We start from the raw sequence: 26,305 nt of genomic DNA on the forward strand, positions 1-26,305 counted from the left end.
GAAGCAGAAAACCACAGCTAATGCTGGGTGACGAAGCTCAGTGGTGACTCAGGTCAGCCGGTCTGGGGCCCTTGTTGAGTTATCAGCAAGTGTTCTGGCTGCCTCCTGATTCACACGGAACACTGACTTCTACCTGTCCTCAAGGGAAGGACTCCTTTTCCAAGAGGATACGTGGCGTGTTGAATGCTCAGCGGAGTGGCCAACTTAGGATCATTACACTTGCTTCAGTGAGGGCCGCTGTCTGCTCAGTTCTCTCCCACAGGCATCATGGGGTGGGGGTGGGGGGTGAAGGTGGGTAGGAAGGGGTAGGAGGGGGGTGCTCTGAGGGGAGTAGAGAGATAGGCTGTGCCCGCAGGCGCATAAGAGGCTGCTGCAGAAGCAGGGCATTTGGTGCAGAGAAACCTGGAGCAGAGAATAGCCTCTGAGTCTGTACATTTGCAACGTGCGCATGTTCTGGTCCCAGGTCAGCACAGAGCCTGTTTGCTTGGCTCCTTGTGTGTCTCCCAGGTGTGTCCGGGGTTACCTTAGACTGAGATTCTTAGGACCTGCCTGGAGATGACTCGGGGAAGGACCTTCATTTTAGCTTGTGGCATCCCAGAGGATCTCAAGGGTAGTGGGTAAACCCTGGGTGGGATTTTAGTAAGAGCTCTTTAGAGAAGTTTGAGATCATCAGGACCAAGATAAGACTGTGTGGATTTGACCCTTGCGGGCATTCAGCCTGCTAATGGATTTCTCCAGGCCTGTGTTCTGGTATGTTTTTTCATTTGTTTGCTTTTTAATTTTTTGGGAGAGATGGGTGGTCAGGAAAGGTTTTTGAAGACATTGATGTTTGAACTGGCCCTGAAAGTTGAAGAAGGCCTGGGAAGGTGAAGAGAAGGCAGGGGGATGGTAGAGATGAAGATGGGGTAAAGAGAGCAGGTCCCTGAAGGCACAGGACCAAAGCGCACCTCCCATGTTCAGTCCCCCCAAGTTCAGTGAGTCCTGTCAGCTCTGATTATGCTATATTCTACATCCAAACACTTCTCACATCCTTCCCCACTGCCCCTCATCTTTCACCCGGACTTCTGCAGTAGTCTCATCTTTACTCCTTCCACTTCCAGTTTTGCTTCTGGTAAGGCCTCATCTGTTCTCAGTACCCTGAGTGAACCCTTTGAACATATTGCTCCTCTGTTCAAAACCTTCCAGTAGCTGCTCAGCCTAAAATAAAATTCAGATTCCTAGTGCTCCCCGTGAGAGAAGTCTGCCTTGGCATCTCTCCAGCCTCATTTCCCACCACTGACCTGCTCCAGCCACACCAGCCTCCTTGTTCTTCTTTGAACAGGCTGAGTTCACTCCTACCACAGGACCTTTGCACTTGCTGTTTCTTTACCTTTGGATGCTTTCCCTAAGATATTTGCAGGACTGGTTCCCCACATTTATCCAGGTCTCTGTTAGATGTCCCCAGTTCAGAAAAAAACATCCACAATAACTCTATTGATCTACACACGCACCCACACATACATACACACACACACAAACACACACACACACACACACACACACACACACATATTTCCTCTGTCTGCATTATTTCTTGGAGATCTGTCATCACACACAAGTGTTCGTGGTGTCTTATTCCAGAATAAAGAACCTAGATTCCACAAAGTCCTTGTAAAGTTTTGCTGCTCAGATATGACTTCTTTGGTTCACATTCCCTAGACATCTCTAGGCAGGTTTGACTCAAAACGGAACCGAATTCATTTAACAAGTACTGTTGAGAGCTGTCTTTGTGTCAGGCACTGTTTGGGCACCGAGAATACAACAAACCAGAAAACACCACCTCTCGCTCACCCCCACTTGGTCCCAAAAGGACAGAAAATAAACAAACAAACATAGAATAAAATGTCAGGTTGTGCCGTAACCGGTTTGGCTCAGTGGCTAGAGCGTCAGCCTGCGGACTGAAGGGTCCCAGGTTCGATTCTGGTCAAGGGCATGTACCTTGGTTGTGGGCACATCCCCAGTGGGAGGTGTGCAGGAGGTGGCTGATCGATGTTTCTCTCTCATCTATGTTTCTAACTCTCTATCCCTCTCCCTTCCTCTCTGTAAAAAATCAATAAAATATATATTTTAAAAAAAAGTCAGGCTGTGACAGAGCTGGGAATGGGGAGTGAGCCGCTTGCTTCATTCCCTTGCTCATAGGTTTTCATAGAAGGAGGATGTGGAACACTTAACCCCCAGTGCTGTTCTGTTCCTGACCTGCCTGAAGTGTAAGAAGACGGGAGAGGAGGATGGGAAAGTTCTCTAGCTGCAGCTTCGTTTTGTTATGATGAAGGCTGTGCTTACACCTACTGGGGAGCATACCCTCAGATGCAGCTGGAAGGTCAAGCAACTGGATGAACCCATCTTTCTAACTCTTATATTCTGCTCCCCCAGTCCCAGAGCTAACAGTGGCTGACAGCAGATTGAAAAGTGCATTCATAACTTGTCCTTCTCTGAGAGACAGCACATCTAGGAAACGTCATCTATATTATTTTATTTTATTTTGAAGTATATTTTTATTGATTTCAGAGAGGAAGGGAGAAGGGGAGAGAGAGATAGAAACATCAATGATGAGAGAGAATCATTGATTGGCTGCCTCCTGCATGATCGGGAATCAAGCCCACAACCCGGGCATGTGCCCTGACCTGGAATCGAACCATGACCTTCTGGTTTATAAGTCGATGCTCAACCACTGGGCAACATCATCTATTTTACATGAAAAGCCACAGAAGCAAGGCCAGTTGCCATGAAACCGGGTCCTGGGTTTCCTTGGTTGTTTCAGAGGCTGCTTAGACTCTTGGCTGTACCTGTCAACCTCTCTGTTGGAAGACTTCTTTTGAAGACCCCTCACCCACTATTCCTTCCTTCCCTCCCCTCCAGTCCCGTAGCCTGCCTTCTCCCCAGGCTGTTTCCACAGGGAATGTGATTCTCCCCTGCTTTCTCTCATTGGACATGCTCCCTGTTTGAGAGGGAGGCGCAGGGTACACAGCAGCCCAGCCCAGTCAGATCAGCCACTGACAAAGCTGGCCATTGCCCCTCCTGGGAGCCACTGTCAACATTTAGTGAGCACATCCCTGCAGCACATTTCACAGCAGAGGAGAACCAGTGTGCTCCTTGTACTTCCTAGCAAGTTTTCAGCTGGCCAGGATTCACAGTGATGGCAAAGGCTGGTCAGGAATTTAGCTCTGTTGTCTGTCTTTATACTCTGCCACGCTGATGGGGCAGCGATGATGCCCAGAGCCGTGGCTCCATGAGACACTGCACAGTGTCTCCTCTGTCTTTCCAGAAAAGTCCAACCCAAGCTGCTTGTGCCAGCTTGGCCTTCCTAGGAGAAGGACGTTGTACTTGGACTTAGGGAAACAGTAAGACTGGACAATTCAGAATGTGGAGAGAATAATATGGCCTCATAAGGTTGTAATTGTTATCAGCTGGGGGTTTTAATAGACATTTTTAGAGCAATTTCAGGTTTATAGAAAAATTTAGTGGAAAGTACAGAGTTCCTATATACTTCCTCATCCACCCCCACACAATTCCCCTTATTATTAACATCTTGTATTAGTGTGGCACATTTGCAACAATTGATGGGTTATTATTGGTGCATTGTTATTAACTAAAAGTAATGTTTTTTTAACTAGAGTTAAGTGTGAACTAAAGCCTCTAGTCTACATTAGGGTCTATTCTTTGCATTGTGTATTCTATAAGTTTTGACGAATGCAAAATGGCCTATATCCACCATTGTCGTGTCACACGGAATAGTTTCACTGTCCTTACAATCCCCGGTGTTTCCCCTAAAGCAGTGATTCTCAACCTTCTGGCCCTTTAAATACAGTTCCTTATGTTGTGACCCAACTATGAAATTATTTTCATTGCTACTTCATAACTGTAATGTTGCTACTGTTATGAATCATAATGTAAATATCTGATATGCAGGATGGTCTTAGGCAACCCCTGTGAAAGGGTCTTTCGACTGCCACAGGGGTCGCGACCCACAGGCTGAGAACCGCTGCTCTAAAGGATAACCTTTCGTTCTCCACCACCCCCACCCCCAACCCCCGTTCCAAGCCCCTGGAAACCACAAATCTTTTTACTGTCTTTTCCAGAATGTCATATAATTGGAATCACAGAGTCTCGGTCCATAGATTTTTATGAGTAGCTTCTTTCACTTAGTAATATGCATTTAAGGTTTCTCCGTGTCTTTTTATGGCTTCATAGCTCACTTATTTTCATTGCTTTGTAGTACTCCATTGTCTGGATGTACCACAGTTTATCCACTCACCTACAGAAAAATGCCTTGGTTACTTCCAAGTTTGGGCATTTATGAATTAAGCTGCTACAAATATTTGAGTGCAGGTTTTCTGTGGACATAAGTTTTCAATCATTTGAATAAATACCAAGGAGCTCAGTTGCTGGGCCACATGGTAAGACTGTGGTTAGTGTTGTAAGAAACCACCACACTGCCCTCCAAGGAGGCTGCACCATTGTATCCACTGTATTTGGTTCCTACCCCACTCTTTGAGATGAGCCTGGTTCTCCTAAACAATGCTTCAATAATACCCTGAATGGTAATAATCTAAGACCCTTTTCTCACTGCACCCCTTAAACGTGCAGGACTGCCACCCACATGCTTCTTCCTGTCATCCCCCTATTCTTGCTAGAGCTAAACTGTGCTGGCAGAAACTTCCCCTTTTCCTGCTCCTTCTGCTCTTTTGTTTCTCATCTCTACCTGTCTTCAAAGAAGCGAGTAGGTACAGGAGCAGGAGCAGAGTTGGGGGAGGGGGATCCACTCCCATTTCCCCTGCAAGAGCTTCTGTGTCTTCGCCGGATTTTTGTCTTCCTTTCAAATGCTTTAAGGTGACACCACTAAAAGATATCTGATGCTCCCTGCACCAAAACGGAGGAGCCTGTCCCTCACTGGTTTGTGTCAGTCCACGAGACTCTCCCTGTTCAACTAAGTGCTTTGGGGGCATGCATGAACAGTTTTGCTACCAGAAGAACTTGCGTTGCTCTGAGGGAAATACATCAGGGGCCTAAAATCGGGCAGGTGGCCCAAGAGAGAGTCAAATGCATCACCTCTCTGGTCAGTTCCCTCCCTCTCGGGGCTCCTGGGAGTCTCTCTGGCACCTCATGACCTTAAAAGACTAGGAGTGGGTTTGTTTGTGGCTTGTCGGTCTTGTTACTTTATAGGTGGGCTTTGTATTGTGCAACCCAAATACTTTGGGTTAATACAGAGACAGACAGATGAACATAAGAAAAGAGGGAATTACTGAATGGGGAAGGGAGCATCCTAGTTAACTGAGGGCAGGCTGATCACCGTGGTTACTCTACAACAGGGGTAGGGAACGTCTGGCCCCTGAAATCAAGGCATTAGGGGTGAGTTAATCAAATGTTTGACCAAGTACAGTAGGCCAGTTTTTAAGTTGATAATTTTGTATGGCCTGCGAATGATGGTATAAATATCCAAATGGCCTTTGGCAGAGAAAAGATTTCCCACCCCTGCTCTACGAGCTTCCCCGAGACTGTTTGCAAGGCTCTGATGAGTGGCCCTGTCTGTTGATGTGACTGCCAGCTTGTTCCCTTTCCCCTGGGTTTGTGGTGCTTCTGCCCATTCATTTAGAGGCTGAATGGCCTGCGGTTGAAGAGACTTTCCCTGTTGGGGTCCAGAATTTCTTAACAGAGTGCACTATTAGCATCTTAGTCAGGACAAAGTCCTGGGCATTACAGCAGTTTAGCATTCCAGCTCTCACCCACTAAATACCAGGAGTGCCCCTGAGTCATGGTGACAACCAAAAACTACCCTCAAAAAAGAACTACCCTCACCGGTTTCCAGATGTTCCCTAGGAGGCGGTGCCAGCAGTGCTCTCCTGTCAGGGCTCAGGGTGGCAGGGTCTCCCCGTGAAAGGAGGCCAGACTGAGCACCTCCTGCCCACTCCTCATCCAGGCCCTTTTAGCAGCTGCTACCTGCACTTGTCACTCAGGCCCTTTCTCACCCACACTCTCCTCCTCTTCCTCCTTCTCGACCTCTTCTTCCTCTTCCTCCTCCTCCACCTCCTCTTCTTTCTCCGCTTCCTCCTGCCCCTCACTTCCAGGGCCCAAGAAAAAGAACATAGACACTGTCCCAGTTGGCAGCATGATGTGGGTTGAGAAATGTGGGGTTATCGGAACTTCACGGTGTTTTCCCCTTAACTCTTAAAAATCTGGAGTTCTGGAAACTTGTCTCCTCTGCTTGAACCTTGCTTCTCAATCAGTGGCCCTTATCTAGTCAAATGAGTTCTCCACAGGGATGTTCTGTGGCCACCCCTGAAGACACAGACCACAGGGGAAACCTGACAGTGGTGATCAGCATTGGGGCATCACTGTCCCCTCTGGCCCCACCCCCCACCCCCACAGGCTGGTGCCACATTGATCTGAAATTCTGCCAAGTCACACAGGTATTTATCTTAGCCCAAACCCCAAGTTTCACAGTGCCTTCTGCAGGGTGGCTCTGGGACTGCCCAGAGTGGAGCGGGGGAAGGGGTGAGTTTGTCATTACTAAGCTATTCACATGGAGGAAGTGGGGCAGAAGTCAAAGATTGCTTATTTTTTTACCTCCTCCCTGCTCATAGCCTACTTCCAAGCCACTTGTAGTAAGAGATGTTTACATATAGCCTTGCCGGGGCTGAAGGATTTGCCTGGCTTGGTTGGTTCTGCTGAGAAGCTAACTCTGCTGGTCTGAGGTCTGCACAGACAAAGCCCTGCTGACCAGAGGATGGGGATCCTGGGGCCACCACAAGGCCAGGGGAAGCTGAGATGCGCCCAATGGGCCTCCCTGGACGGGGAGGGGCTTGCACCATGCAGTGGGCTCTTCCAGAGCTGGCATTGGATTCCTGAATTTCCTGGCAGCCAGGTCTCCACTCACTGGTTCACAGTGCTGAGGGGCCTGGGGCCTGCACATAGAGCCATTGTGTCTACCGCTTTATCCTGGCCTTATCTTCAGGACACTTCCCACCCCTTCTTTCCTCTGGGATTCTGGGAGTGTCCAGCATAGTCCCTTCCACAGACACCTTAATGGCTCCACTCTGTCAGCTGGAACAGGGTTTTGGAGCGCCTCGGCTTGGCCCAGCTTCTTGCGGCCTCGGAACTCAGCCCTGGTACAGCCTGTTGGTGAGTCAGTGGCCAGGGAACTCCAGCTAGCCCGGGATACTTGCCCTGCTGCTCTGCAACCTCTGGACGGGGGCCCTCAGCCCGCCAGCGCAGGAGCAGGCCTTGCGGAAGAGGAAGTTTGACTCAGGACCCAGCCCTTGGTCCAGGTCTCTAATAAGGCGTTAACTCTGCTGGAGATATGACTGCTGCCTCCGAACAAAAAAGGGTGTAGTGTAGATGTGGGGGAGTGAGATCAGTCACCAGGCCTTCCTCGCCCAGAGGAGATGCCCCGTGCATCCTGGTTAACTGTTTGATTGGAAGAGATCATTTGCCCCTGTATGCTATTTGCATTATTGGCAAGGGTCCTTTCACACCGCCAGGTCAGGAGACAGCATTGTTCTGTAAGGTTTTCAGGTGGGTGGGGAGTTGGGGAGAATGGTGAGGAGAGGTGTATTGTATCACCCTCTGGTCCTTAAAAACAAAGATATCTCAGTTAGGCAGCACCCACCTCCTCCTGCGAGGGTCTCGAGGCTTTTTAATTTAGTCATTTATTTTTTGCATACTTCCCTGGAAGTCAAAAGAGCACATGTCATCTTCCTTTACAGCTGCAACACTTCTCTGATGCATGTGGTGTCGGTCCTGGGCATTAATTAGGCCCTCGACTCTACAGAACTCCAAGCATTTTATAAATATTCTCATTTGCCCCTTGAAGTGGGGAGAGAAAGATAGTATCGGGTCTCCTGAGTCAACAGTGGGAAATGAGGTCTGGGCTGAGAGGGACAGGGGAGACACATGTGAGTGACTGGGGTGGGCTATGCACCTGTCCTGTCCCTGACAGGGGTCAGTAGGTGAAAGGTGAGAATGCTCCCTGCTGGAGTGGTCAGCAGGGCGTGTGGAGGACATGCGGGTCGAGCTGGGCCTGGAAGACTGGTTAGAAGTGAGGTCAGGGCAGCAGGAGGGTTTTCTAGGCGTGAAAACACTAGCGAGTGTATTTAGGAGACCTGAGCCAGGTACTCACCTTGGGTGGGTATGCACAGAACACAAGTTAGTGTGTTTGCTTCCGCTGTGTCTCCTCATCTGGATCGTAAACCTGTGGCAAGTCCTGCCTTTGCCTGAGGAGCCCCTGAAGATGTAGTGCTCTGCTACCTGCAGCTCCAAGCCATTCAATGAGCCCTACACCCATCACACCCTCTGTCTTCCCCTGCTTGGGGTCCGAGGTGCAGGTCCTCCTGTTTTCTCATACAGTTTTCAGGAGAGCCTACAAAATGAGCTAAGGATCTGAAAAGGAAAAACGTTTCAGGGGTCATCTTATCAGTGACGAAACAACGGAGGATCACCTTGGCACGCGGCTCAGCAGCTGCACCCCCGGCTCAGAAGGGCGACACTTCCCCACACTCCCAGGGCCCTCTCTCCCTGCTAGCGAGACTAGTTAACATCATTGTTGAAGCAGAAGGCGCATTTTAACTCACCACCCATCTGAGTGGTGGTGCAGCCTGACATTTGTAATGGAGTACAACATAAATGGTTTCCAGGAATTGGAAGGATTCGTTTCCATGGGACAAGTGCACTGCAGACGTGAGAGAAGGAACTGTTAGTCCTTTGCTATCTCAGCAGCACCGAGAACTGTGTGCCATGTGGGGGGTGCTCAGTGAGCACCTGTGGAATGAATGTGTGCCAGGGTTCAAGTGTTCTTCATTTCCACTGAAATCAGAATGAGAACCAAGACTTAGAGCTTAGAGCTGTGGGGGTCTAGGGTAGATGTGAGGAGTGAATTACCAAGGATCAGCTGGGGGGGGGGTTATTCCCCATGTGTACACTCTCAATACTCACCCCCTCCAACTCTGTGACCTCTTAGGGAAATTCAGTTCCAAAAACCTAACTAAGGTGTAGGTGTTATGCCAGGTGTGAGGGTAGGTATGAGGAAGGCACCGTTCCTGACCACACTAGAGGTCAGATATGAACACTTTTGAACTACAAGGCAAATCAAATAAGGACTTCTCCGAAGAAATGATTATTTCTGATGTTTGAGTAAAGCTTTGAGAGGCAAATTCGATATCCATGGGCAGAGGGAGGGGCCTGCCAACTTGAGAGAGCGGCACAATACATGTTCATGGTAACTCTCTATAATAGCAGCTACCATTGGTGTGCCACCCAACATACTGCACATTTCTCATGTGTCCCCTCATTTCTTCTCTAGCCCTGTGCAGGAGCTGGGTAGCTTTCTCCTTACAGTGAAGGAAACCAAGGCTCAGTCAGTGAAGCAAATATCGTGCAGCTGCAAGGACTTGTCAGGTCCCCAGTGGTGTGAACCCAAGGTACCAAGCTCTGAGAGAGGGCAAGTCATGTGCAAGGAAGGGGGACAGTGCCTGATGGGAGTGGTGGGAAGAGCAGGTGGAAATGGGGGTTAGGACCCAGACCTGCACCTTAAATCTCTGCTCGGGACTTGGACTGGGTTCTGTGAGCAGGGAGCCCATGGTGGGGGAGGGGGGGGTGGAAGAAAGGAGTGCTATGGTCCAGCAAGTGCTTCGGGAAGGTCTCTCTGGCAGCAGGAGCAAAGTAAAAAGGCTGTTGGCAGGAAAATCAGTTAGACAACTATTGCGATAGTGTGGGAGAGATGATGAGGCCTGAACTGGGGCAGCGGCAGCAGATGCAGGGGATGGATGAGATGGACAGTGCGGAGGCAGGTTGTGTAGGTGGCCTTGACTTGGATACCAGGTAAAGGAGAGGGAGGGAGGGATGATGTCTGTTGGGCCTCCAGCCCTGCCCAGAAGTGAAGAGGAGGAGGTGGAACAGGTCAGGGGATGAGACCAAATGAAGTTATTTTTAAACACATGGTTTGAGGGCCAGGCCTCTGGAGATGGTGCTTGGGGCAGGGGAGCAGAGGCAGTGCCTATGGGAACGGGGGATCTCTGTGCTGCCTTTGGTACCCCATATTCATCTGCCTTCACTGTGGTACGAGAGATTCCACTTCTCCCTGACTTCGTGTACTCCATTTCACTTTATAATCCTTGCAGTAGCTGTATGAGGAGGTGTCATCCTTATGTACCTATGAGGACATTGAGTGAGCAAGATTGGATAACATGGCCAAGGTCTCACAAGAAAAGAGTGGCAGAGTCAGGATTTGAACCCAGGTCTGATGTCAAGGCACCTTTCTGCTCTGCCATAACAAACCCCGAGTCAGAATTAGAACATGGTAGAGGGTTGCAGTGTGGACACCCACCTGTTTATGTCTTCCACCTCCCTGATGCTAATGGTTCATGATGAAAACTTTGGTTTTTCCTGGCCACAGAGATACGGAGATGGAAATGGAAAATACCTATGAGCATGCAGGTAGCACTGGCTTATTTTCCATGATGTCATAAGGCCTTAGCCTCATCAAGTTGGACTTTGATGCCTATGGCCACACCATTGGGAAGGGCAGCCTCGGGCCCCGAGCTCACTGGCCCAAGTGCATTCCCTCATAGATGGTGAGCTTGCAATATATCATCAAGCCAAAATCAAGACTGCACTGTGCTTGCTTCAGCAGTACATGTACTAAAATTGGAAGACTGCATGGGAAATGTAGAGATGGAACCTAGTTCACTTTTAAGTTCAGATTTAGGACCTCTTCCGTCTTCCAATATTTGATGTAAAGGTCATCGTGCTAAATTGAAAGACAAAGTTACCATCAACTGAGCACACTCATCGAGACAAACACACATGACCTCCTTATTGTCTGATCCTTTTCCAAAGCAAGGGGTCCACCTTACAGAGAGCTGGAAGGAGGCCAGGGATGGTGCCCCTTGCTGGTGCTCTGTGTGCTAGAGGGTTCTGCCTCTCTCTGCCTTCCTCTCTCTCTAAAAATATAAAGAACCTGTGAGTGAGAGAGGTGAAGTGACTTGCTAAAGGCGACGCCATTCATGGAGGACCCTCGTCTCTGGGCTCCCCTTTAGCTATGTTCCCCATGTCACAGGACATACATGGATTATGTCCAGGAGAGAAGAGGAGGAGGTGGTCTTTCTAGCATTTCTGTGCTCTTTGCTGTACTTCACAGGACATGCAGAAACAAAGTAAAGCCATCTGGGCCCTGTAATATGAGCCTGCAATGTCTGTCACTTACAAGCTGGGTGACCTTGGGCCAGTCACTTCGTCTCCTGTACCTCCACTTTCTTACCTCTAAAATGGGAGCATAATAGTACCTACATCTTAGGACTTGCATAAAGTATGGAATCAGACGATGCAGGGCACATAGTAAGTTGTCAAGCAGATATTGCTGCTATTATTATTTTTAATGCCATTAGCCACAATGGCAGTCCTATGACCGAACAGTGTGAGGAGGGAGCTCAGAAGACTGGTCAGGCTCTGGTGGTCTTCCCTCAACTGCCCGCCACTGGCCTAGAATGGTCTCCCTGGTGAACTTGTCCCTTGCCACAGCTGTGTTTGGGCGCAGGGGTCGGGATCTCGCTTGTGTGGTTTGGAACTGAAAGCTGCCCCTCCCTGCATAGTTGGTTTCTTTGCTCTGTGCGAAAAAAACCTGCCACCTGAAATACAACACTCATCTTTTCAAATAATGTCTCGATAAGACTCTCTCCTTGGGTAGCAGGGTCCAACCTGTGTTTTGAAAGCAGTGATCCAGATGCTGGGATGGTGAAAGAAAGAGCCCTCTGTCCAGAGCCCGTCTGCCCAAGGTGACTCATTCCTGTGTCACATGTTTCTAAACTCTCCTCGCCATCCCCAGAGTTTTCCTAATCCCGTCCGGCCAGTTCCGCCACAAATTCCTCTGCAGCTTTGCCTGACATTGTCTGAACTGAGTGTCACTCGAGTCTGTGAGCTGGGGCAAATGTGAAGTGTCACCTCCTCCAAAAGCAACCATGGCCTGTCTGAGGGCTGGCCTCCCTGTGCTGGGGCGATGGCGGATGCCCTGGCTGCTTTCTGCATTTATGGATATTGTCACAAGGGCGGGCTTGTGGTCTCCTGGCCTCCCCACTACTCCTACAACCTTTCTTCCTAATCAGGTCTTACCCTGCAACCAGCGTCTTCACCAGGCTGTCAAAACCTCTTGCATTTGAAAAGCCTGTTAAAGCCATAAAACGTTGCAGTTTCTGCTACGCAGTTAAAATCTGGCCATGTTTGCAGATAAAATTTAATGTTGGGATGTAATTCCTGAGGGAAGAGGCCTTAAAACCTGTGCCAGCAGGTCCTGGGTTCCATGTGACCCATTTACACATATGTTCATGCCACGTGGCTGCTCCAGGGGTATCCCCTGTGGACCGCATGCTGAGCTGCGGGATTCTCGCCTTCTAGGGACCACCCTCCACTACCTGAGCTCCTTGCTCTGTCCCTCACGACCCCAAAGCATGGTAGGAGAGGAAGGGGGATCCTAGCTGCCCCCCAAACACCCACACTCCTTTCTGCATCTCTCTTGCCTGACTCCTGCTCCTCCTGCCTGCATTTGTTCTTTACCCATAAGCCTGTCCTCACCACCACCCCCTCTAACTCGAGGGCATCTTTCATCCAAAGGACCTGCTGCAATCTCTCTCCATCCTCCCCACATCTCCCTGACACCAAAACCTCACCTTCACCCCCTATGTAGAAAACCTGGCTTAGGGGACCCAAAAAGGGATGAGATGTGGAGCTCTTGATTGTCTCGGAGGTCAGCGAGCTGATCGGCACAGTGGAGTGGGTAAGAGCCTGGAAGCAAACACTGGCTGTGACAGAGGCCAGAGCCGGGCACGGTCCTCTCCGCCGTGTGTCCCAGCCCCAGGGCTCAGTGCCCACAGAGGAAACAGCCACAGGCTGATGAGTGGGAAAGGATGGAGGGTGTCCCGTGCTGAAGGCACAGCCCAGGTCCCCATCCCGTGCATGAGTGAGTGGCTGCACAGAGGAGTTGGGGGTGGGCTCCCTGCTTTATGGCCCAGGGGAGATGGGGGCCCAGCACCTCTCAACAGCATTTCCCATTGACGCCCCTGTGAGTGGGTTTCACGATGGCTCCATTATGTGTACTCACGAGATTAACAGCCTCGCCTCTCCAGACAGTCTTTCTGCTGGAACTTCTTATTGCCTTTCTAACAGCTGAGTTATAAGCATCGCAGCCCTTGTCTTTCCTGGAGGGCAGTCTGGTTCTCGCTCTGCGTGGGATGGGGGTGATCAGCCTTTCAAAAGGCTTTCCTTCCATTGTGTGGTTTTCCCCTCACCAATCTCCCACCTTTTTTTTTTAAGTCCATCATCCAGGGATTCCCCTCTTTGGAACTATTTAAACAGACATGGGATGCTGGCAGGAGCCACTTAAAAGGATTCCTGCCCCAGAAGGAGGCTGTCTGGGTGGCCTGTGGCAGGAGAGGTCCAGCTTTGAAACTCAGCGAGAGGTGCCTGCGGCTTCGGGCCACAGCCTCTGTCTGAACTGTGCCTTTCTCCCTGCAGTCAGTGGGCGTGGCAGCTGTCCCAGGGCCTGCTCTCCCCACACAGGTGCTCCAGGCAAGGATCTCCTGTTCTCTGATGAGCCTCAGAGGCCACATGTTTCTGGAAGGCCTTCACAGAGCCAAGCTTTCCAAGCACAACCAGGGCTGCCGGCGGTCTGGACACTAGATTGTAGATTGGCAGTCAGGGGTCTACGTAGATTGCCCCTCAGGAGACCTTGCTCGCAGAGGGAGAATTGGAGGCCATGGAAATTCCCAAGAGGCAACAGATGTGGCCTCTAGAAGAGAGGGCTCCAGCTTCGATGCCAGACCTGCTGAATCTGTCGTTTGGACTCATTTCAGAGGCTGTAACTGGTGAATACATACCTACCAATGTGTCGTGACAGGCTGTGGTCGGTAGGACTATTGTGTGTGTGGTAATTAAACGCTGTCTTGGGCATAGGAGTCAGACAGACTTGAGTTTGAATTGGGCTGCAGGAGCTTGGGCACATTTCTTAACCGCTCTAAGCCTCAGTTTCCTCCTCTGTAAAACCACGTTTCCACAGGCTGGACCAGTAGGCCGAGGGCAAGGAGGTGCCTGTATTGTGGGTTATTCTGAGGACCCCATAAGACCCCAATGTCAAAGTGCTGGGTGGGAACTGGCACCTGCCCGCTAAGTTATACCCACCCATTTGAGAAGTGAAAGATGTGACCCTACTTTTTTTGGTCTGGGACCTTCTTAGGGAGCTCACCACATGGTGAAGGGAAAGCAGAAACCTCACCTTTCATCACAGCCTTAGCTGGGTTGTGCCTCAATCAAGTTTATAGAGAGAGAAGCCCAGAGCACCAAGAAGCTGCTCTCCATGGAACTAGTCTTCTCACATTGCTCAAATTATGAATCAAACCCAGCGTCTTTCATCTGTGGGACAAGGTGGGTTTGCAGACTCTGATTAGCTCCCAAAACACCTATGTCACAGCTCTCAGAGGAGGAACAGAGGGGGCAAGTAACGTGCCCCAAGGCTGAGGGGCGGCCCTTCCCCAGCCCTGGAGAGTTAGCGATGCTTCTGCCCTGTCCTGGCTGCAGTTGGACGATATTTGCTTTCTTGTCTTGGCTTTGCTTACACGGAGGTTGAGGTGGAGCCCAGGAACTGGACTTTCGCTAACTTACGGAATATGGGCCCAGGGAGGGAAGTGGCAGGATAATTCATCCGGTCAGGGACAGTTTGTGACTGGCCAGTGGCACTGCTTGCAGAGAGGTATGCAAAGCATCCCCGCGTTGTTACGCTACTACTACAGGTCACTGGCTGGCTTTGGCCCTGAGTGGTTTGTGGCGGTGGTGGTGCCAGCAAAGTCAGTGTGACAGGTCCCAGCTGACAGTGTGGAATCACTAAGACTTCTGGCTCTGGCAGGAAAGCCTCACTCCAGCGCTTGGTGTGCGGATTACAAACTGAGCCTTTTACATATGTCCAAGGAGCTTAGGAGCTGTGCTCCCAAAAGTGTCTATTGAGCAGCACAAAAGAATTGCATAGGGAAGACAGGATGATTTTACTCATCTTCTCCTCTTGTTCCAGCCCAAAGAGCTGGTCCAGGCCTCCGTAGGAGCATTTGGGAAAGGCCTGAAGGAGAGCTGTGAGCATGACTGCTCTTTCTGTTCCAAACATGTTTCTCCACTGAGTGTCAAGGCTTCTTTGTCTATCCCCCGAGTGGAAGAGGAATACAGACATCACATGCATGGTGGGGTTTGCCGTGGCCCTGTGCAGTGCGGGGATGGGGGGTGGGGGGGGGGTCACAGTGAAGAACTGAGCTTGTTTTCTGCATGACTCGATTCATCTGCCTTCCAGGCTAACCCCTCGGTGGCCCAGACTCTGCGTGGCCACCGTGGCATCTTTCGCATTTCAGTTTTAGGAAGTCATTGTAGTAACTCAGTTCATGCTGATTGCATAACTCATAAGAGGTTCCTTTTTCATTAGAAATTTGCTGCAGTGTTTCCAGAAACCTCTGCTACTGTAACATCTGGGCACCCAAGGTCATCCGTTGACAGGGGTGTGGGCATGTGACTTGTGTAGCCGCAGTCTCACGCTCAGAGGGCCCTGAGCAAGGGGTTGGTACTGCGGCTGCAACCTTGAAATTCTTGATAGTTTTGTCTTTAAATTTGTGTCTCATAAGTGAAGTCCAGTGGGACAATGGAGTGTGGACAGGGGCATGTGATCCCACCTCCTGCTTCCCCTGGTGGGATAAGGACACAAAAATGGTTGCGGTTAGGTGCATGAAGCCACGGCATCTCAGGACAGGGCTTGGTGGCAGCTGTCCTCATGATGGTCAGTGGATGACTAGATAGGCATGAGCCTCTCCCCTATCCCTGATTCGGATACCTAGTACATCCTGGAGCAGAGGTTGTAATATCCTTGGGGGTCACCTGTCCACCTCTGGTTGGGGCGCCTGGCTTTTAGAAAGAAGAAACAACTGACTAGACTTTCATGCCTCTACCTGGGTCACTGCATATCCACCCAGATGCTGCTGGAAGGGATACTGCCAGTCGTTGGTCGCATGTGCCCTTGCACACTCTGTCGCTGGGGCCTCTGTACCTGTGAGGGGTTCTGCTCACCTTGCGATTATCCCCATACTTCAAAGACAGAAGAGACATATAGCGAATAAAAAATATCATGACATGCACAACAATGTACTTAATGCCCCTGAACTCTACCCTTTAAATGGTTAAAGTAGTAAATTTTATATATACACATTACCACAATAAAAATATTTATATGGTATAAACAAAAACAAGAAACATCATGACAGGTGGGGAGAGAGAGACCATGGAAGAAAGGAAAAAGCTTTCTGTTTAGTACTTTTAATGGCACAGTGTTCCTGCTCTTAGAACAAGGGTCCTGCATTTTCATTTCGCACTGAGTCCCCCAAATGATGTAGCCAAGCCTGCCTGTGGCCGCCTTGTAAAGCTACCCAGTCTTTACCTTTCCAGAAAGAATCCTGCCCTCAAATCCTGCAAGGCGCAATGCTGCTGAGCTGACTCTTCTCTCTCTCTCCTTCCCCCACAGGTCTTGTGTTGGCTGTGTGTCAGGCGCTGGAGAACACTACATCTGCCTTGAGTGGTGAGTCCTGTCCCCTCAGCCCCTTGGTGTGGGATGGCACATGGGGGATGGGCAGGGAGCAGACCTTGGCCAGTTTGAGGAGCCTGAGCTCTAAGCTTCCCTCTGGGGCTCCTGCTGCTGTGCTCACGCCCAGCTGTGCCCTGTGCGCTCTCTGCTTGGCCTCCCATGGGCCAAGATTGTGCTGCTGGGAGATCTGAACTGCAGACCTGAGGGAGCTATTTCCCTGCTCGCTCAGGGCTCACCCCGTCCCACCTCTCTGTTCAGACAATCATTGTGGGCAGGGGTGCTGGAAAACAGCCTGCAGGCCCTGAGAACTTGAAACTAGCTCATCTAATAACCCATGTAAAGAAGAGCCCAGATTCCTGAGCCCTTGTGATTGCCTCCCCCTGGTGATCTTTAGTTCGTTATGCTCTGGTTTGTCTTTTGACATTTGTAGTAACATTTCCCTTGTTTCATTTTAAAGACCCTGGAGAAACCGATTGGAAAGTTTGGGAAATGAGGAGGCTAACCACTCATGGTCAGAGCGCTGCAGAAGCATCCCCGTTACATTCGCACATCACTTTTGTCCACGTGCACTAATAGTGAGGCGTAGTGAGGAGATTATTTTGATTCCTGCTTTTTGAACCCAAGGTTTGGAGTTGTGCGCTTTTCCATGTTTCGAGAAACTTCTAAATTTTATCCTTTTAAAATATCACAATGTTCCATTAAAATGGACACGTGTAATTGAATTAAGTATTTCCCATTAGATAGTTATGTTGCCTTCAGTTCAAGTTATGATGCTACATTTTTATGCCTAGAAGCTTTTTCCTTATTTTGGATACTTTCCTTAGGATATATCTTCAGGAGCAAGAATAAATATATTTATGATCCTTGGTACAAATGGCCAACCCACTTTCCAAGTGAATTTGAGCTGATTTTTATACCAGTAATGCACGGGTCTGCCAGTTTCACAGTTCCCTCATTGGCATGGGGGATGGGGCATGTTCCCGTCTGTTACTGCAGTGACCCCCTGACCTGTCTGTCTCCCTAGTTATTTCAGGTCAATGTCGGGGGGGGGGGGGTGTTTCACCCTTGGCTAATTCAATATGTAAAACCATTTTTAATGTTTACTAAGGAAACATTCATACTAGAAGAAGAGAAATGGTAGTGAAATCAATCCCCAGAGACCCATCACCCAGCTTCAACAATTAGCATCACTCTGCTATTTTTCTTTCATCTATTCTCCCATCTTCCTTATTTTTCCCTTTGCTGGGATATTTTAAAGCAAAGCCCACTTACGAATATTACTTTTATCTAACGGATAAGGACTTTTCAGAGCAAAGACACAGTCCATTACACCACAAAAGCAACAATGAGTCTTTTTTTGTTAGATTCTTAAATATGGAGGGTAGATGACGATGCTTTCAATTTTGTGACCCTTCATTTAATTTGCATTTTCTTTCATGGTTTCATATTTTGCTTTCTACTTATATTACCTTTCAGTTGAACACTGTTTTTTTTATAAAACGTGCTCATTTATATACTGCGTGACTAGCTTTCATGTCTGAATTCCTCCTAACCTCTTATCCTCTGGAGGTCGGTGGGCTCATTTACTGAATCCAAGACTGTCCACTCAGGTGTAAAGATGGGTCGTTTTAGGACAGAAGCGACAAGGGCTTAACCCGTGGTGTAAATATGCAGGTCTCTGCACTCTGAGCATTGACAGGAATGAGAAACAGTAGTGGATATAAGAAGGGTTTGGTACATTCCTGAATGAATGCTGGAGCAGGACTGCTGGCATACTCGGGATCAAGCTCAAACACTTTGATGGAGCAGCATGGAGAGAAAATTCATGGAGAGAAAAATGCAAACTCCATTTGCCAATCAAGGGTGGTACCTGAGCTTAAAGGAATAGGGGCTGATCCCATGTGGCTTTGTCGTGATTCTTGTGGGGGAAAAATTCCATGTTCTTATTACTTGACAGTTAACCTTGGCTCGTCTTACTGAGGTTTCATTGATTTCTTCCAGTCTTCCTCTCTTTTAGATCCCCAAATGTGCAGGGCAGATTAAGCCAGAGACATAGGAAACTGACATTATTGTCATCAATAAATGCTTCTCAGACATCTGCTTTGGGTGGGACTTGGAGGGATGTGTGCCTTGGGCTGGAGGTCAGGAATCCTGGGAGTTGGGCCCAGCTGGTCTCAGTGTTACCAAGTCCTGGAGCAAGTTATTATTCTGGCTCCTAGTTGGATCTTAGATTCCTCATTTGTTGGACTTGCATCAGGAACAGCCTGTAAGATTTTCCCATGTGACCATTCTAATGAATTGGTGGAGACTCCTTGGAAAGCTTTGTTGAGAAGGATTATTAGGCTATCTTGGGGCTGTTAGGAGATACAGGGGTGATCCATAGGCAATGGTAGGGAAGTGATGGTGTGACTGTCATGTATTTAATTCTCTTAGAACCAGACGCTATTTTACACTCGGGTTTCAAGACTCTCTTGCTGAAACTATACAGTCCTTCTCTGTCCTTGTCCTCAGAGGGCCCACCATACAGGTGAAAAGACAGCATGGGAACCCATGAGAGCCTCACCATGACCTAAGGCTACACAGGAGTGAAACCAATAGTCCGGGGGTTAGGACAAAAATTTCATCTGGTTGGTTGTCAGTTTGTAAAGCACGCAGAGAAACATTAGCTGGAGGCAGGGTGAGGGTGACAGCACCTACGGCTGAGAACATGTCACACCCTCCCGGGGAAGGAGTATGACCTGTCTTCAAAAAGCACCCTTTAATGTCCCTTAAAAGGGACAGAATGCACCCGGTTAAGTTGTTGGGTGGCTCCTTGCTTAACCCTCCTAAATGTTGCACAGTGCTCAGGCTGCCCATCTGGTTCTCATGTTTTCATGAGACGCGCTCTAATGACTGAGGGGTGTGGTGAGGGCCTCGCGCAGGCACCTGGGAGCCAGGCTCCAGGCTTCCCTCTGCTATCTGTCTTGCATGATCACGGTACTCAGGGCGGTTCTTTAAACCTCTGAACTACTGCTCCTTCCTCTGGCCTGTGTCTGATCCACCCACATGGAATCGGGGAGTGTTTGAAGGCTTGCTTAATTTAGTGTCAGTGGTGGTGATGCAAGAACACGGAAAATTCACAGTGGTGTCACTCATGGGGAAGGTCACCATTAGCAGCTTGCTTGAGGAGGTAGGTGGTAGTCAGATTTTGATGGTGACATTAGGCTTAACTATGTGGAAGAGGGCGAGTTTGGGCTGGAGGTGCACAGGGGGAGGGCAAAGCAGATGATAGGAAAAAGTCTTGGAAGGTGTTACTTGTTGGGGAAACAGGTAGAACATGGGTCAGACGGCAAGCCAGGGATCTGTTTATTGCTCATCTTGCCAAACAAAAGCTTCTCAGAATGCAAACTGCTTCCCCATTCCATTATCTGGAGTTTTCCCATGTAGAGCTGCAGTCATTCTAAAATTAGAAGGCTCACGTGTTCTACCCAGGTACATGGTGCACTGGTCTGATGTGTCTTTAGCACAAGAAACTTGGTGTGTCTTCGTTTGGGAATAAAAGCATATATATCTGTGTGTGCCAGGACTTGCTCCCATGCTTAGAGGAATGTAGAACCTCAGAGAAGGAGGGACGCTCCGTTCTGCTCTAGCATTTATCCTTGTCATCCAATTCCTCATTTTACCTTCCTTTTTTTTTTCCAAATATGTTTTTATTGATTTCAGAAAGAGGACGGGAGAGGGAGAGAGGGATAAAAACATCAATGATGAGCTAGAGGCTACACAGTTATCACTGATCGGCTGCTTCCTGCACACCCCCTACTGGGGATTGAGCCCACAACTTAGGCATGTGCTCTGGTTGGGAATTGAACCATGACCTCCTGGTTCATGGGTCGACGCTCAACCACTGAGCCACACTGGCTGGGCTACCTTCCACTTTTTGCAAAGGAAACTGTGCTGGGTCAGAAGGAAGGTTGCTCAGGGTAGTAGACAGGCCAGAGGATATGGAATCAGGGCCCATAGTTCTGACTCACTAGCTGGGTGACCTTAGTGGAGCCCTCTTAAATTGCCCTGCACCTCGGTTCTCCCATCAACAAGATTAAGGAGTGGCATTAAGGCATTGTCTTTTCAAGCTGTGAGTCACGAAGTCACTTTAGTGGGTCATGACCAACTTTTTTTATGCAATTGAATAGCTTAGAATAGAAAATTTTGGAGTGCGTTATATGAAGAAAGGACCAGTATTGTACCATGAGGCTCTTGTTTTCATTATTGATGGATTCTTATATTGACATTCAGCATCATTTTATTTGTAAGAGCTGTACCCATATTACACCTTTATAAATTTCCAGATTTTATTTCTTTAGTGAAGGAACTTACACACTTGCAGAGTAAGTGTCATAATCCTTCTAGACCTGTATATTTTCACACACACACACGCACACACACACACCCCTCCACACACACACACACATACACACACCTGGTCTCTAGTTCTTATTTATTCCTAATTTCACAGTTATTTTAATCTACTCACCTTTATCAAGAAAGTCTTCCCAAGCATTCAACTTATAATAGAAACCAAAGCTCTTTCCTTATGAAAAGACATTTCATTAGTTTACGTAATAAGTAATTAAATTACGTAAATACAATAATGGGTGCAACTGGCAAACAGACTTGGAAGTAAACACAAATGTCCTTTGGTAAATAGACAGCTTACCTGGTAAAAACAGAAATGGGCTAGGAAACTAGAGTAGCCAACTAACTGAGCTAAGGGTCTAGATGTTTCAGCAAAGGAAAGGAGAGGGTGGAGTGGGTAGGTCAGGCTCAGTGAAGAGAGCATCCACCATCTTTGAAAGAAGCACAAAAGTGACACAACTCCATGATTTTTTTAAAAAAACAACAACCTAGGCCTATTGAAGCCTTACTGTTCTCCCACCTTTTAGTGATTTTTACATTTATTTAATTCACATTAATTAAGTACTACCTCATTCCAGGCGTTGTGCTAGGCTCTGGAGATACACATGAGGATTACACACGAGGCCCACCATCACAGGGCTTAGGGTCCAATTGCTAATGTTGGTGATTTTTATATACCAACGTCAATCATAAACATAGACAAAGTCCTGATCTACCAAGATGGATTTCTTTGAAGAAAAGACCTGCTTCTACTATATTCAGACTTCCCATGTTTAATCCAAGTGCCAAACTGTCTAATTTTCATTCTCTTTGTTACGTTGCATCTTACTCTGTTTGGCATCTTACTCGTGGTGCTGGGCTGTGTTTCCAGCTGATCCATCACTCTTCTGGTTGCCGTGGTCCATTCGTGAAGCTGGCACAGAGGGTATCTCTGCCAGGAACCTTGCGCTGCAAGAGCAGAACCCAACCACACATCAACCTAAAAGGGGGTTGGTTTTAAGGAGTCAGCCCTTAGAGAATCCACAGCAATGCTGAGCTGCCTGCCCACAGGGAGGGCAGGAGCCGGGGTGACCGCTCAGATCTCCACTGCGGCAGTTTGTGGCCATTTACTCCACACCTACCGTAAAGATAACAGCAACTCATCTCACTTTGTGCCTCTTAGCTCAGATTCTGGAGGGAGAATCGGATTGGTGTGTCTTCCTTGGTTAGTGGTCACCCAGCACCTGTGGCAGGGTTCGGGGGAGAAGGCTACAGGGTAACAAGGTGCCAAAGGGCAGTGTGGGCCTTGGGCAGGGCAGAGTCCCTTATCAGACCCGGAGGAGGCGAAGGCCAGCCTCCCTAATCCAGGCTGATTCTTGAATCACTCATTCAATCACATATTTATTGAGCACTTACTATATACCAGGCTCTGATCACAATAGAAAAAGGGCCTTTTCTCAAGGACCTTCTACCCCCCTAAGATAGACATATTATGTTTTAATATATCAAATCAGCATATTTATGAGAATGTCAATTTTGAACGGTAGTGCGTGTGAGGTAAGGTGGCTGCGTATATCACTAATGGGTATAGGTAGTGTTTGCTGAGAAAACGGATAAGAATATAGCCCCGAAATCTGCACTTTCCGTCCTCAACCACATTGTGCTAAGCCTGATGGGAGAAAGCTGAGGGACACATCCTTATAGGCTGAGGTGCCTTCCCCTGAAGGCGGCAGCAGCCCTTCCCCATCCCCGGAGCTCTCTCTCCTCCTCAGCTGGACAGTGCTGGGTTCTGGGGGTCTGTGAAATGTCTGTGTTCCAGGACTGACTTTCCAGCATTCACTCCGGAGCTCGGTAAAGAGAATCACAAACCTCAGAACGTGGGCCATCACCTTAAAGCATCGGCATCAGCTTTGTTAGCTGAGAGCCCGAGCCAAGTTTGAGGATCACCCTGGAGTGTCTGGTTATTGACTAATGAAGGGACCTGTGGCTGTTTTAATCCAGCCAGGCTCTGGTGTCCGCCTTAGCAGGCTCGGCACCTGTTTGATTTACAGATTCATTCTTAGCTTTCCTGTCTTGGAAGTTATGGCCCAGCTCCCTTTCCTGTCTTAAAAGTTATGGTCCAACTCCCTTATCAGAATGTGTAATGGAACATGACTTCACACATCTGGCCATTTTATTACCAGGTTGCATTGACTAAAATATTTACTAAATACCAAAACACGCTAGTGTTAAACAAGGAGGGTGGGGGGGATTGAAACAGACTGGAGGGCTGTTCCATTCACATACCAGTGCCATGAGGCCTGGGTTCAGAACACTTTTCTTCCCCATTGTCACTTAGCGACCAGGCTAGCAATTTTTTTTTCCAAGCCTATTTTCATCCTGACTTTTGGGAGCTTGGGATAGAGTGAAATCTCTCTCTGCCTTACACAGTAGGTCTAGAAAGGTACTTTGGGAATCTTGAAAATAGGAGGTGTTAGATCCTCTATGAAATCTGCTACATGGGAATCTTTCTGGTGCTCCGTAGCACGACAAATGGAAAAATAATCATGAATCACGTAAAACAATCCATGGAGCCCCTATAAAATTCTGGGTCTAGCAGGCTTTCCACTTGATGTGCTGTTAAATAAATGCAGCCCAGCACAGGGAAGGGCTCTAGAAAGCTAGATGCACATCTAACCAAACGATAGCCAGATTATAGTTGTCAGTGGAGGCCATTTCTCAAGGATTGAACCCTAGGCCAGTACTTCCCAACCTTTTTCAGAGTAAAGACCAAATTTTTTAAAATATATTTTACTGATTTTTTACAGAGAAGAAGGGAGAGGGATCGAGAGTTAAAAACATCGATGAGAGAGAAACATCGATCAGCTGCCTCCTGCACACCCCCTACTGGGGATGTACCCACAACCCAGGTACATGCCCTTGACCGGAATTGAACCTGGGACCCTTCAGTCCACAGGCGCACTCTATCCTCTGAGGCAAACCAGTCAGGGCAAGACCAAATTTGAACATTAACAGTGTTTGAGGTCTCTCAGATAGTCATTGTGCCTTTTGCATTAAATTAAATAAATAACGTGACATAACAAAGCTGCTATGAGAACTCAGTAACACTTCAAAAGAAATTTGTATTTTATTGATCACAATAGAATCCGCATAGTAATATCTGAGCTAGAACTTACAATACTCTCAGTTTATACTGGGTACTGTTCTATAGATCCTCATTTAGTTCCTACAACTCTAAGAAGAAGGTAATATTATTAACCTCATTTTACAGTTGACAGAACAGCAGCAGAGAAGTTAAGTAACGTGTGGCAGAGCTGGGGTTTGATCCCAGATAACTACAGAGGTCTAAGCACGTCACCTCTGTGCTTTTAAAAATGCACACACATATCTCATCCCCACCACAGGTATTGTTTGAGGGGACATTTACAAACACCTTGCACTATTAAGTAACTGTGACTCTCTTCTTTCCCCTTCCACAAAACAGATTGGGAACTACACTTTCTTGGGTTTTTAATCCTCCTTGCCGCTAAAAATTAGACATATATCTTAAAGCAAAGTATGGGCATGTGTGTATATGTCTGCATGTACATATGTGAGCTTTCCTGTGTGCACATGTGTGTATATGTAATCTCTAATCTTAGGTTCTTAAGACGAAACTGTGGAATCTTCTTTTGTACATTTATTCTTCCATCCGTCAAAGACTGACTCGGTTCCTACAACGTGCGGAGTACCAGGGGAGCGACTGAGACATCGTCCCTGCCCTTGAGAAGCTCACCATCTCACAGCAGAACTGTCTGGCTCACAAATAATCACACTCCGTGTGGCTTTCCTGCTGTCAGGTGCGGTGGGAGGGGCAGAGGGAACCCCAATTAGTTCCTTGGAGGGCATCAGGGAAGGCTTCTCAGATGCGGTGACTTTTCAGCTGAGTTTCGGAGGCTGAGGTGAAGTTAAGCAGGCCGGCTTTGGGGGAGAGGATGTGCCGGCAGGGGAATAGAGGTGAGGCTGGAAGAAAGCAGCAGCCGGCTGAGGGAGCCTGTGCGTGGACGTTGTTCTGAAGTGTAATCACCATTATGATTGTAAATGTTTGCCTACATCTAGTCCAGGTAGGTGCTTCCTAAAAAAATCTCATAGATTTGTGTGAAACGGCTGTGTTACTCGGCTTCTGAACCACAGAGGATTAAGCCGATAGGGCTCCAAGTCACAAAATCCATGTAGATAATTACGCGGCCCTCCCACTCTTTCGCTTTATTATGTGCAGTGTTCCCCGTTTGCCAGCTGCCTTGGGTGTACATCCAGTGGGGGGTGGTTTCTAGGTTAGAAATTCTCACATTATTCTCAGAACTCCTGCTTTACTTGATTTCAGCTTCTCATTAGCAGGTGAGGGAATTGTGCCTTTTTTTATCTATTTAAATTTGGCTTGATGGAAAGGTGCCTAAAAATAAAATCATTAGAATCTGATAGCACAGTAGTTACAGTAGAGTTTAGAGCCAGGTGGCCTGGGTTCAAGTCTTAACTGTGCCCCTTGGGGGCTGTGACCCTGGGTGAGTTACTTAACCACTCTGTGCCTCGGTTTCCCCATCTGTGAAGTGGAGTTAACAATAGAGCCTACCTCATAGGGTCATTGTTCAGATTAAACAATATGACATATGTAATGTGCTTGAATAGTGTCAGGTGCACAGTAGGATCTATTTGTAAGATTTACAAAGAGAGAGAGAAAGCAGGAACACACATATAAGAAATAGTATCTGAAATACCAAGATGGCCTGAGCCAATTGGTGGCAAGGATATGATTGACATATAAAGACAGAAAGGGCTGTGACAGAGTAGACCATTTCCTAGGTAACTCAGTGCTCAAGGGCCTGCATGTCCTTGAAACTTAAAGAGTGGCTCAGAGGACATCCCACTCTGCTCGTCAGGAAGTGGAGTCATGAAACGTGCTACTCTATCCAATGCAAAAAAATGAAGCTTGTCTTTTAGAATTACTGTACCCAAAGCAGAGCAGACACAGTCTGCCCCTTCGGTGACGGTTATGGGAAACGTGGAATGTTGTGCTGTATTCTGAGCAGTGAGATTTAGGAGGAACAGAGAGCAGCCACGGTGTGGAAAGGCTGAAAGCTGGTTGAGGCCCAGAGGGCAGAAAAGGAAGAGGGGAAGCACAGAGAGCCCCAAAGAAGAAGAACCCCAATAGGCCCACACCCAGACACATCATAATTAAAATGCCAAAAATTAAAGACAAAGAGAGAATCTTAAAGGCAACAAGAGAAAAGAAAACTGTTACCTACAAAGGAGTTCCCATAAGGCTGACAC

General features: G+C 48.1%; 1 protein-coding gene across 1 annotated transcript in view; it reads left to right on the top strand.

Moving 5' to 3' along the window:
- The window catches only part of TGFA (transforming growth factor alpha), a gene marked incomplete at its 5' end in the record, with an annotated part of 95,020 nt that overhangs the window by 14,699 nt on the left and 54,016 nt on the right, over positions 1 to 26,305 (top strand). Inside the window, one exon of the mRNA XM_006775306.2 lies at positions 16,568 to 16,621. Coding sequence (XP_006775369.1) covers positions 16,568 to 16,621 — 54 coding nt within the window. The remainder of the gene's footprint in view (positions 1 to 16,567; positions 16,622 to 26,305) is intronic.

This window comes from Myotis davidii, unplaced genomic scaffold (genome assembly GCF_000327345.1).
Source record: "Myotis davidii unplaced genomic scaffold, ASM32734v1 scaffold247, whole genome shotgun sequence".
Lineage (NCBI taxonomy): Eukaryota > Metazoa > Chordata > Mammalia > Chiroptera > Vespertilionidae > Myotis > Myotis davidii.